The sequence below is a fragment of the Spironucleus salmonicida genome, chromosome 1 (genome assembly GCF_000497125.1).
Source record: "Spironucleus salmonicida strain ATCC 50377 chromosome 1, whole genome shotgun sequence".
Taxonomy (NCBI): Eukaryota; Fornicata; order Diplomonadida; family Hexamitidae; genus Spironucleus; species Spironucleus salmonicida.
The window spans coordinates 520,477-532,531 of record NC_090596.1 but is presented as its reverse complement, the minus strand read 5'-3'; the positions used below and the strand labels follow the sequence as shown (position 1 = coordinate 532,531).

General features: G+C 28.4%; 9 protein-coding genes across 9 annotated transcripts; 3 read left to right on the top strand and 6 right to left on the bottom strand. All coding sequences in view use genetic code 6, as the record gives it.

Moving 5' to 3' along the window:
- Nucleotides 1-941: 941 nt before the first annotated feature.
- On the bottom strand, nucleotides 942-2,000 carry SS50377_20297 (uncharacterized protein; the record flags this gene model as incomplete). Its single annotated transcript, XM_067904242.1, has 1 exon — nucleotides 942-2,000. The coding sequence occupies one exon, from the start codon at nucleotides 1,998-2,000 to the stop codon at nucleotides 942-944; it is 1,059 nt and encodes a 352-aa protein (XP_067767724.1).
- Nucleotides 2,001-2,131: 131 nt separating this feature from the next.
- SS50377_20296 (uncharacterized protein) lies at nucleotides 2,132-3,298 on the bottom strand (the record flags this gene model as incomplete). Its single annotated transcript, XM_067904241.1, has 1 exon — nucleotides 2,132-3,298. One exon carries the CDS (start codon nucleotides 3,296-3,298, stop codon nucleotides 2,132-2,134), a length of 1,167 nt encoding a protein of 388 aa, XP_067767723.1.
- An 818-nt stretch (nucleotides 3,299-4,116) lies between these two features.
- Nucleotides 4,117-4,404, bottom strand: SS50377_20295 (uncharacterized protein; the record flags this gene model as incomplete). The annotated part of the gene is made up of 1 exon (XM_067904240.1): nucleotides 4,117-4,404. The coding sequence occupies one exon, from the start codon at nucleotides 4,402-4,404 to the stop codon at nucleotides 4,117-4,119; it is 288 nt and encodes a 95-aa protein (XP_067767722.1).
- A 504-nt stretch (nucleotides 4,405-4,908) lies between these two features.
- SS50377_20294 (uncharacterized protein) lies at nucleotides 4,909-6,363 on the top strand (the record flags this gene model as incomplete). Its single annotated transcript, XM_067904239.1, has 1 exon — nucleotides 4,909-6,363. One exon carries the CDS (start codon nucleotides 4,909-4,911, stop codon nucleotides 6,361-6,363), a length of 1,455 nt encoding a protein of 484 aa, XP_067767721.1.
- A 451-nt stretch (nucleotides 6,364-6,814) lies between these two features.
- SS50377_20293 (uncharacterized protein) lies at nucleotides 6,815-7,345 on the bottom strand (the record flags this gene model as incomplete). The annotated part of the gene is made up of 1 exon (XM_067904238.1): nucleotides 6,815-7,345. The coding sequence occupies one exon, from the start codon at nucleotides 7,343-7,345 to the stop codon at nucleotides 6,815-6,817; it is 531 nt and encodes a 176-aa protein (XP_067767720.1).
- Nucleotides 7,346-7,403: 58 nt separating this feature from the next.
- On the top strand, nucleotides 7,404-9,017 carry SS50377_20292 (uncharacterized protein; the record flags this gene model as incomplete). Its single annotated transcript, XM_067904237.1, has 1 exon — nucleotides 7,404-9,017. The coding sequence occupies one exon, from the start codon at nucleotides 7,404-7,406 to the stop codon at nucleotides 9,015-9,017; it is 1,614 nt and encodes a 537-aa protein (XP_067767719.1).
- A 100-nt stretch (nucleotides 9,018-9,117) lies between these two features.
- On the bottom strand, nucleotides 9,118-9,417 carry SS50377_20291 (uncharacterized protein; the record flags this gene model as incomplete). Its single annotated transcript, XM_067904236.1, has 1 exon — nucleotides 9,118-9,417. One exon carries the CDS (start codon nucleotides 9,415-9,417, stop codon nucleotides 9,118-9,120), a length of 300 nt encoding a protein of 99 aa, XP_067767718.1.
- A 141-nt stretch (nucleotides 9,418-9,558) lies between these two features.
- On the bottom strand, nucleotides 9,559-10,692 carry SS50377_20290 (Glycerate kinase; the record flags this gene model as incomplete). Its single annotated transcript, XM_067904235.1, has 1 exon — nucleotides 9,559-10,692. The coding sequence occupies one exon, from the start codon at nucleotides 10,690-10,692 to the stop codon at nucleotides 9,559-9,561; it is 1,134 nt and encodes a 377-aa protein (XP_067767717.1).
- Nucleotides 10,693-11,022: 330 nt separating this feature from the next.
- SS50377_20289 (uncharacterized protein) lies at nucleotides 11,023-12,054 on the top strand (the record flags this gene model as incomplete). The annotated part of the gene is made up of 1 exon (XM_067904234.1): nucleotides 11,023-12,054. One exon carries the CDS (start codon nucleotides 11,023-11,025, stop codon nucleotides 12,052-12,054), a length of 1,032 nt encoding a protein of 343 aa, XP_067767716.1.
- Between the last annotated feature and the right edge of the window lies 1 nt (nucleotide 12,055).

The window sequence follows — 12,055 nt, the reverse complement described above, 5'->3', positions numbered from 1 at the left end:
AATATATAATAACTACATGTTATATTTATAAAAATGGTAAATATTGTTATAATCTTTAATTTAAGTTATGCTGTCAGTCATGATTTTATATTTTAGTAACAGCGTTATATTTTACCAAATAATTCAAATGTAATATTACTAACAAAATAAGCTGAACCTCATAGTTTACATTCTTTTTCATAGTAATTTTAGAATATTTAGGACTTAAAAAGTTAAGACATTTAAATTCATGAAATTTTTAATTATTCACATGCTATAGTTATTTAAAGGAATCAATAAATAACAGATATTTCGTTCTTATTAAAATTATAAGAATATTTTTGCTACTAAACAACTTAGAATGAAAAAATATTTGTACCATCTTTGTAGAGATCTGATAAGTATTTATCTTAAATTAATTATTTAGGGTGTTAATTTAAACATATTAAAAAATTTATGACTGATGTAGATTTACATATAAACCAAATAATTAATTAGTAGTCTTTGTTGCCTAATGGTGTCAGATTTTAATTTATCCAATCATTTCTTTAAACTATCAAATTCAGTTAATATTCATGTTCAGTAATCGAAATATATAAGCAATTATTTTTAGGACTAGGACCTGAATTATATGATTTTCAAGAAATATAGAACTAGTTTAAAATTAAGCAACTTATTACATAATGCTAGTTGTATTTGAAATTAAAAGTAGCTAATCCAATAATGGAAAATAGATGTGTGTTAAGCATGGGTAAAGAGACATATATTATGCATAATGTTACATTATAAAAGTCAGAATAAGATATAAGAAATATTTTTATGGATTTTAAAACTCACTATTGTGATTTGCTATTTATAATTGTTAAACAAGATATTAATTAGTTGATATTACTTTAATTTTATTCTTTTATTGGGGATATGAAATTTATACCTATCTAAGGATACGAGTGAATATGTCAATTTCATTTTATATTGATTAATTTATTAGCATCAAATGCATAGATATTATTATTTAATTGATATTTAATATTAAATCCACCCAAGATTACGCCTTTTCCATCATTAAATATAATCATAGTATGACCATATAATTAAGGACTACAGATCTCTAATTTTTTAATCTCTATAGCTGATTTTTCTATAATTTTTATTGATTATATTTTTTTCTCATAAATCTCTCCATAAAATCCATATTTTTCAACTTTATCTAAATTTTTAATAATATATTGTGGGGAAAATAAAAACTAAACTGGAAACTAGCTTTTTACTGCGAATTATCTGTGTTTTCCGACTCGTTTGCGTATAACTTTAGATTGAATTTAATAATCACATGTTTTCAATATTACAATATCATTCAATACTGATTTACTCGGTTTATATACTATACCTCCAGAAATAATTATTCCCCCTTTAAATACGCAACAACTATGATAACTTCTAGGTTCGATTTCAATATCTAGTTTCTTCCAAACTGAACCATTAAAACTCCAAACATCTCCAAAACAAAAATCATTATTTAGCACAAAATCATTATAGTTACGATTATCTCCTCCAATTAGTACTAAATCTTCTCCTAGTTATACTAAACTGGCTCCACAGCGCCCAGATGGTGATTATTTACCATTAATAATACTAGTTTTATTGTTCTTAACTATATATGTTGTATTCTAGCAAATTCCATTCAATTATCCACCAAATATTACTAAAGAATCTTTATACTAACAGGCTGTAAAAAATTATAATTTTGGTAAAAATATATTGACTGCGGAGTTGAAATTAAATAAATAAGGTGGTGATATTAACCCTTTACTAGTTAAATAGTCTCCATATTTATAATTATGACCAAAGCCTGAAGTAAATTATGCGAACTCTATTACAGGGGCTCTTGAAAATGTTGTTAGTTAAGGATCATACGTTTAAGGTAAAGATAAAATTTCATTATCAACCAATACAGCATTAAGAGATGTCTATATACCTTATATACTAGTAATAACTCGAAATTATTATTATTTAGTTTTCATTTATAATAGCATAGCTCTATATTAATATATAGTAGTATACAAATAATTAATTTATAATTATTTATTATACATATAAAATTATGTATAATATTATGTAAATAAAAATCTTTACAATATGTAATAAAGCAAAATCATTCTGGTTTTTTAGCACCACATCCAGCACAAAATCTAGCTTCTTAAATATACCTAGACCCACAACTGAAACAAAAGGCAACTTACTTAGAATCTATACTTGCAAATACTGGTTGAACAGGAAATTATGCTTATGGCAATTACTATTATAAAGGCATAGAATGCATAAACTAAGGTTAATATTATGGTTAAAAAATTTATTATTGTTACTATTACTACATAACCTGCATTTATTAAAACATTTATTGCATCGTTTACATCATATCTGACTAATTATTTTTAGATTTGTGTTTGTGTTTATGCTTATGTTTTTTATCTTTAGATGGAGACTTTATATTACTATTATCAACTTTCAATGGAACAAGTTATTTATGCTACACTTCTTATACTTGTTCTGGTGAGAATGACGAATATGGCAGCTGCTAACTAGTTGGTGTTCTTGGTAATTTTGGGCCTCCAGTAGGAACCAGCTCTACATCTTCTACAGTAGCATCTGCTGGTACTAAAATATCAATTTTATTAGTTTTATTAGTTTTTACAACTTTTTTTTCAATTTCTTCTTCATCGGAAAATGGTTTGAAATTAGGTTTCTTGTCACCAAACATTGCTACGTCTCCATCTCCAAAATGCTTGGTTTCGCTATCATTTATAACAGTGAATTTGTCATTTACTCCTTTTTTCTTCTCCATAACTTTCTTTATTTCAACCTTCTATACGAGTCTTTTACTCTCGTTATCAAGTTCTCCAAATCGTTTATCTGCAGCATCAAATACTTTTACTTTTCTGTTTGCAGATTTTTCACATATTTTTTCATGTTTTTCAAGTCTATCTTTTGTAAATTTTCTGCTGCAAACAGGACATTCTATCAAATCGATGGACTCATCAATTTATTCATCATTACTCGGCCGTATTTTTTGTGGTTTTTATAATTTTTATTATTACTATTATTATGGAGATCCAGAAAGTTACGCGGGTTGTTCATATTTTTATAGTTCCGGTGTTTACTTTTTAGTTTCTGCATTAATTAAAGGAGCAGAAGGTTATTAGATTGATTGCGTAGTCCTACCACCTGAAGACCTTCGTTATGGGCATTCTTTACAATGTGAGACTAGTTAAGCTGCCGCATATGAACTTTTACAAAATGGACATTTAATCAAATTATCCATCTTTTGAAAATATATTAATTTAATAATATCGCATAATAATACAATAAATTGTAAAAATTATATTTTGCAAAATTTAATATGTGGTTAATTAAAAATTTGAATGAATAAATAAAACTCTAAATATACATAGAATACAAATATTTATAAAATGAATAAACTCTAGTCAGTTTATAATCTAAATACCAGAGTGATATTTACTTCAAGTAGTTTTTACAATGCATATTAACTTCCTAGAGTGTAGCCTAAGATGCTAGCAGGCAATAAATCAACTACAAAATAAGCATCGTAAAATATCCTAAAGCACGCTAAATATAAGAAAAAATTTATGACCCTGTCACTCCCAATATAATAATAGCAATAATTTGTTACTAAAACTATAGTAGCTCTTTCATAGTTTGAGTAAACTTCTTCGGATGCCGAAGTAGAGTATTTCTGATTGAATATATTATTATATATTATAACTACTTAATTATAAAATGAAAATAGGATGTGCTATAAATATACCTATAGAATTTCACCGTTATTTAATACCTTACAATATAGCATTAGATCCTAATGATCCAGAATCTTATCTTTTCACGCTATCTATTATAAAATAACCCTCAAAAATTGCAACTTTTATTCTTTAACAAAATTATTATACAATCTCTCCAACTATTCCTCTTCCATCGAAAAAATTTAAATATCAGTCTTATACAAATTTAGTATCAAATTTTTATATAACAGATCCAAACTGGCCGATTTTTAACAAAATCAATGAGTTTCGTCAAGAAAATGGCCGTTTTCCACGCGTACGGACAACTTACGAAAATGATAACTCACTCATATTGGATTTGAGCGAATCTGACTGTTTTTTAGCAAGAATGGTAGAGTTTGCTAGAGATTTTGAAAGGGGCGAAAAAATAATTTACTGCTATGAAGGATTCGAAAATGGAATATGCTAGTTCATTTTAGCTGTTAATGGGGACCTGGAAATGTGAAAAAATCAAGTTTAAAGTAAAAGGGATATAATGCAAATAATTATTGCATTTACGTAATAGTCGTAAAGTGGTTGATTTCGAGAGAAAATTTAAATTGTGTAATTTGTTAGAATGTTTATTATACATCTATGTATATCGTTGAAATATAAGTATTAACTCGTAAACGCTTTTTGTTGGCTATACTATATCTTATAAAATTATTTATTATTAAAATAAATATGGTTTTTAAGCTAGTTTGATAATTAATCCAGATATAAAATACATATGGCAATATACTATGATATTTAATTGAAGAATTTGTAGATTTACGCTGATATTAACTATTATCAAATATGTTATAAGTAGTTTGGACTAAACTTTTAATTAAATGTTATGCTTTAAGTGCAGTTTTTATTTATAAGAAATGTTACATACGCGATTGATAGTAAATCATATAATTTCATAAGAATTTATCATAAAGTGTAGTTTTTGTTAGTTAAAATTCATAATAATATTGTTATATTAAATATGACGGATAGTCATATGAATGAACTTTTATGATTAATTATCAGTTAATAATACTGATTATATATATATTAACTTTCATTTTTAGTTAATGATACTAAAAATGAGTAATTTAAGTTAGATTAAATGAATTTTTAAAATAGTAATGATAGTAATAATGTTATTTCTCATTTAGTATCAATGGACTAAGTATCCATTTCAATAAATTTTCGCTATAAAATTTTAAATTAATAACAATACAGAGTCATTAATTTACGAAGCTAATTTTTATATTATAGAAATTTTCTTTATTATTATTCTTCTATACCCTTACCATATATTAAGATATAAACATAATTAAAAACTAAAATAAGATCCTCATTATTTTAAAAAATTACTATTATGTAGATATTCTTTTAGCAATTTAATTTCTTTTATATGTTATATATAAGATATTTATATTATAATTTGTTAAAATAAATGCCAAAAAATGTAAATTTAGATAAGTATTTCAAAAACATCTTAGAAGACAAACAAATCCCAATATAATAGCACCTATTATATGGAATGATTAATGACACTGCCAGTGACTATCCACGTGCTTTAGGATCTACATCCCTCATGTATGCAGCTTTTGTTGGAAATCTGGAAACTGTACAGTTGCTGCTTTAAATTTAAACTTCAAAGGAGCATTATTAATCCTTATCTTTAACTTAATCGCAGCGTATGCGCCTCTCGATGTCGCGGTCTGGATCGGTGAATACATCAGGTAGAGCGTCGATAACTCCAGATTTACGGACTGAAGCGTTGTTGGATTCCATTAATTTTTATGCCAATAGAGCTACTTCCAGCAAACCAAATGGTGACCTTCTGAATCAAGTAAATGCGAATAACCAGTCTGCACTTGATTTTGCCTGCAAGACACCAAACCTAAAGCTGGATATTATAAAGTTATTGAGAGCAGAGAAAAAATCAGTTAAATAAACTTTGATCAAAGATCTGCAGCTACTGTTACTTAATCCTACGTATCGCAATTCCTGCAATCCAGAGCTTTATAAGTCTCTTTTGCCCACATCTGCTTCAGAATGTGAAATTTTACTACACTGGGCAGTGAATTATGGGTAGAATATAGCAAATTTTGGGCATATTATTGTCTCATTCTTACCTAAAGTAGTAGGAACTTTGTGGAAAACACTACTTAAAAAGAACATTTAAGGTACATACAAATTACTTAGATATATTGTTCAATTTGTATAAATACATTATGCCGAGTAAATTTTATTAACGGAAAAGTCATTCTCCGAGAAACCATTGCACGAATATATGACAGAATTGGTCTGCTAGAATATTTAGTTTGAATTCTATAACCGGCATGGTTTGGAATTAATGTAATATTGCATTAAAAATAAGCTTATTAATCTATCAGAGATGATTAAGTAATTTCCATTAACAAATAAACCCATTTTAGCGAAAATCAGTGTTTCTGCGAAGCGAAAAAGCCCAATTATAGGTCATTTATACCAAAAACCTTGTAGTGCAATAAAACTGCCCAGTTAGCCCGTTGAACTTCCTTTATTTAATTTGGTGGGGTTCAGGAAGTGAGTTTGATTGAGCAAATTTATGTGAGATTAATTAATTTAATCAATAAAAAATCGCAAAAATAAGATACCATTTTAGTTAATGATAGTGGAAATTCAACAGATGTGATACAAAGAATTGTAAATTAATTAATTATTGTTATTACACTAACCAAACTTATTGATATATAATGTTTAAAATTTATTTTATATTATATAATCTGTTAACAAATATAATTAAATACTTGATTTATTATATTTTATAGAGGATAAATAAATTATAAAATAAATTAGATTATTATATAATACTAGTGATTATAAGAAATCTCTCAACAAATTTAAACTATATTAATAACAAATTAATTCAAGATATATTCCATTGAAATATTAGTATACTTACATTCTTCATAGTTTTAGTTTGCAATAAAGATCAAATATATCTTATGCAGTTACTCACTATAATTAACCATTTACAATCACTACTATTCAAACTCATCAGAAACAGGTCTATTACCTAAGTTCAATATCGAAAATGCTGGATCTCCATTTTATATTGTTTATTTGTTAAAATCAGGCTTGTTTATTAATTCTGAATTTTTTTCCTTTATCCGTTCTATTTTTTCATAGAATACACTCCTTTTGGGCAGCAGTTTAGGAAGTTGGACAAATTATGATTTTTTGAATATACCAGTTTATTCTGAAACAGCTACTCTAGATGTTGTGCTTTTAGATTAAATTTTACGTAAGACTTCTGGCGAAATAGTGTCAACCAGTGGAGTCGATTTTGGGAATATAGGGGAAGAAGTTCTAATAGTACGAGTTTCTTTACAAGGAGAAGTATAAATTTGATGCAACTATTAATATTTAGAGGATTTTGCAAAATCCTAATCAAACTTATCAAAATGTATCTTATGTGACACATTACTGATCCTTTACTACAGTTTATAGTTCTCCATTGCAATCTGATTATCCCGTCTTCTTTGTATTTCTGATTTTTTAACTTGCATTTTATATAAATTATCCATACTTATATAATACTATAAAGAATCTATTTCTTTCCGCACAATGACATCTCAAAATCTACAGCAACAAGTGGTTTCAGACTATCTTTAGCAACATACAATAATTCACTCTCTTGAAAAAGCTCTAAATCTTGCAATTGAGCACCAAATATCTTCTCCAGAGGTTTTTATTGCTGACTATCTCATGAAGCAGCGTAAATCAAAGGCCCTAATTTAGTTGCAGCAAATCCAGCTTGCAGGTGACCATTTGATCCTAATAATCGACTTTTTAGGGCTTTTACGGTACTTCAAGTACCCAAATTTTGATGGGAAAACCTCACTGTTCCCAGAGCTTGCATATGAAACTCTTTAGAACTTAGATCTAGCGCAGCCATTTAGCTAGATTTGGGCCACTCTGGGCCGCTCAGCTCCACTTTTTCAGATGATCCACAAATCAGTACAATCGCTCCTGCGTGAATCCGAGCCTGAAGCGCTTTCTAGGTTGCTGAATAAGGAAAAATAACTTTTTACACTCCAGAAAATGATAATTCCAATTTTTGAAATTTCAGGCAAGATCAAAATCGGCCTTGTGATGCGAAAAGACTGCTACGCGTTTGCTAACTTTATAGCAAAAACGTTGGAATTGAAGGGCAAATTTCCATTTTTAGTCAGTTAAAACGACAAAACTTTCGACGTTCAAATTCCAGAATTCACAAAACTCAAATTTCAAGTTTCCGACTCGAAAATTCCCAATTTCCAAGAGTTCTTATCGGAGCTGAAAAACGAAAAGGTGATAGTGGAAGGGAATGAAAATTTGGAAGGGAAAAATTAAAGCGGAAAAGACGCTAAAAATAGTAAAAATGCTAATTAGATTTTTAACACAAAATTGTCCGTTCCGAATTTGGCAATAGCCGTTTTTACGGCATTTGCGAGGCTCTGCGAAGAGTCGAATTTTGCAGAATTTTCAAAGATTTTCGTGCAAATTAACAATGAAATGGTGAACGAAATGGCGTTTTCTGAGAATTCGAGAGAATTTGAGAACTTTTTGCTCACCAGCTTTGTAAACGCGAAAAACGACGTTATTTTGATGATAAATTCGTTGAATTTATTAGGTGAAAATTCAATTTCCAAGGCACAGAGAGCGCCTTCGGCCTTGAAAAAAGGAGCAAAAGTAGAAGTTCCAGTCAAAACTTCAGTAAGCCAGTTAACGTATAATTTCGAAAATGCTGAAATTGACATTTTATAAGCGACTCAGCATTTTTATTAGCTGCAAAATTATGAAAAAATCAATTTCGCGATCACTGTTTTCAGTGATTTTTAGGTTAAAAAAGCAATAATTTATAAAGAGAAAGCTTGTAATTCTTTGATATTTTAAACTGATATAACATAATATTATGATGGTTTGGCGACATGGAATGTTGAAAAAACCGAGGAAGAAGATCAATATCATGTGTTTTACACTAGTTGCGGAAGGCCTAGTACTCCAGTTGACGTAAAAGGGAAAGGAAAAGCTCCTGGAAAGGAAGTGGTGGATGTGAAGAAAGGGTTTATTTCAAAAACAATGTGTGGAATATTAGAAAATGTAGATTACTAGGTTATAAGCTGTGAATCTGAGATACATGAATATATGATTGAGGTTGCGGGGTTGTTGTTAGAAAAGAGGGGAGTTTATCAGTGATAATTTGAGGCTTTATAGTTTATTGATTTTAGTATTTACTAGTTGCTACACTAGCAATATTTTTCATATTCTGATAAAATTTACTGGATTAATCTACAAATCACTTCTTAATTTATGGTAATTTTTTAACAGTTGAAGACTTCCTAGTTGATGTTTTGGTTAGATCAAGTTCTTATGGAGGTGCTCTAGTAAATAATTTTAGTATTTCTCCTGTAGGTGCAGTTGGTGGAACTTATAAACATAATAATGCATCTTCTAGATCTTAGTATATATCTGCTAATGATATAAGTTATCTGCCATAAGGAGATATTGTAAGCTATTCTTTGACATGTTAGCTTGAATGCTGAACAATCTCTAATATTGTATGCTCGCTCATTATTTAATTTGAAAGTTAAACCATAACTTATAATATAATGTTGCTGATATTACTAAAATTATTTTTTAGCAAGTATATAATTAATAATTAAATATATGTCGGTATAATTCTACAGATATTACAAAATATTAATCTTATAGAGTATAAACCATAATATCTTAAATTTCACATCAATAAAACATTGATGATATTATAAACAACGTCAGACACATCTTCGCTGCAGGTTTTCAATGCTTCATCTAAACTTTTAATACCTTTTTAGCAGCTGAAAATAGCATCTAAAAAATCAACATTCGTTTTTATTTAACCGAATATTCCAATTTTCTTTCCTTGAAATTTTTAACAAACTACTTAACAAGCCTTGCCAAATGAACTTTAAGAGTCTAATTGTCCTTCTCCAGTAAACAGAATATCATAACCTTATGTCTTATCTTCAAAATTTTAAGCTTCTAATACAAATTCAGCACCTGAAACAATTTTTGCATTAAAGAGATTTCGTAGTACATATACAATTCCCCCTGCTGCTCCATCTCCTTATTACTCTTCTTTATTAATAATCATTTTTACATGAGTTGATATTTTATCAAATATCTCAAAATCTGATGATTATAGACCTTTTTATGGCCCAAAAACTCTAACCGCTCCAGTTTCCCCTGTAAGCATATTTTTAACATCACAAAGAACTGTTATATTTGGGTGATTATCCGGAATTATAATCTTTTATATTTATATAATATCTTTAACAACATTAAAATAAACTTCATTATCGTTTTAATCTAAAAATATACAACCTAACCCTTTCAAAAATCCAAATCCAAAATCAACTGTTGCGGATCCACCAACAGTTAAATAAATATCAGAATATGATAAAAATTACTTTGTGGCCTCTCCAAAACCATAACTAGTAGTTACGAATGGATTCAGTTCGTCTTTAGATAATTTTTCTATACCAACTGTTTACGCCATTTCTATTATCGGTATGTCATTTATAAATGCAATATTATACTCAATTGGACGTTATAAAGCATCCCAACCTTTAAAACTAGATGACTTATTACTAAGTGAAGCAGCTGTATTTTCACCACCATCTGACAGTTGAAAATACTATGCTTCTATATTTAATTTTTAAACTTTCTACTAAATAGCCTAGTTTATTTAACGAGGAGAAGCCCCGTTCTTAAATGAGCAAAATGCAAAAGCGATTTTCATTTTAATTAAAACAAGTATTAATATATCACTGTCGTTATTTTTTAACAATTATTGTTTTTATTATTTCTTGATTGTCAAATTTATTTCCATTCTAGACTCCTACAAGTAATTTTGGTAATTTAAATAGAAAATAATGTTAACCATTATATTAACATTATCTCATAAATTTATAAGGCTTGTCATTGCTTATTAAGATCCAACGTATTATTTTCTTGAATTCATCTATGCTCATGGCTTATTCAGATAACGAATATGATGAAATATCCATCATTCTAGCTTTTCGTATTTAAATTCGATAGCTTTAAACTAGTTACAAAAATCCAAGATCGTTCATCATTTAACATTCCTAAAAATGACTGAACAAAAATAGATATTACAATTATTATATAAATAAAATAATATAATATTTTACCTTTTCAGATGGAAATAGAGATTAGGACTTTATAAGATGAAATTACTGCTTTACTCCATAAAAAGTTTGCATCGTCTTTTCCAATACTATTAGCTACAACTGATTTATCCGATTTTGTGCAGACCATATCCTATTTACGCATTTAGCTTAATGAAAATCAAAATAAGTGTCTAACTTACTAAAAATAAACTTATCAGGCCATTCAAAACCAAAAAATCCTGTAATAGCAGACAACAGAAGCAGATGAAATCTAAATTGCTGCCAAGTAGCAGCTTTAACTAATTCTTCTCGAAAATGCCGATTTGTAGCAGGAAATCAACGTACTTAATTTTCAACTGAAAGATTAAACGTCCAAATTGGAAACTATAGCTTAAAATCTCGCAATTGAAACCGAAAAATCCTCATCTATAAACTTTAATTCGCAAGCGCTGGAGCTCATAAAATAGCAAGAAAAGGCACAGACGAGCGAATAGAGTGTCTTATTAAACGAGATAAATCTTCTAAAATCTACCGTTGAAACACTGAAAATTCAGCTTGAACTGAATAAAACTCAAGTTTCTCAAAGCGTTTTTTCTGCAAAATAAGAAAAGGAAAACTGTCAATTTGAGCTGAAATTGCTCGAATTGACCGCTGAAAATGAAGTTTTGCAGGTGTAGCTTTAATAATTAACTCAGATAGTCAGTCAGAATTCGGAAATTATTTAAGAGAATTGTGAACTAAAAATGGAGATTTCCGAGCTAAAAAAGGGCTTCGATGAGCTCGAAAATGTGCAGAAAATTATTGAAAACTCGCAGGGTGAAAATGTGCTCACAATGCAGAAAATAGAAAAACTAGCAGCTTTTGAAACTGGAAATTTGTAACTTTCAGCAGAAATTCGCGAAGTCAGAAACGAAAAATTGAATTTAATTTAAAAAGTTTCAAAAATTTGTATGATATAAAGTGAATAAATAGAGGCTTTGAAATCTGGAAATGATAATTTTGATGAAGTTTTGCACATAATCAGATCATGTAATACTGAGCTTTAATAAATTACTAAATGAA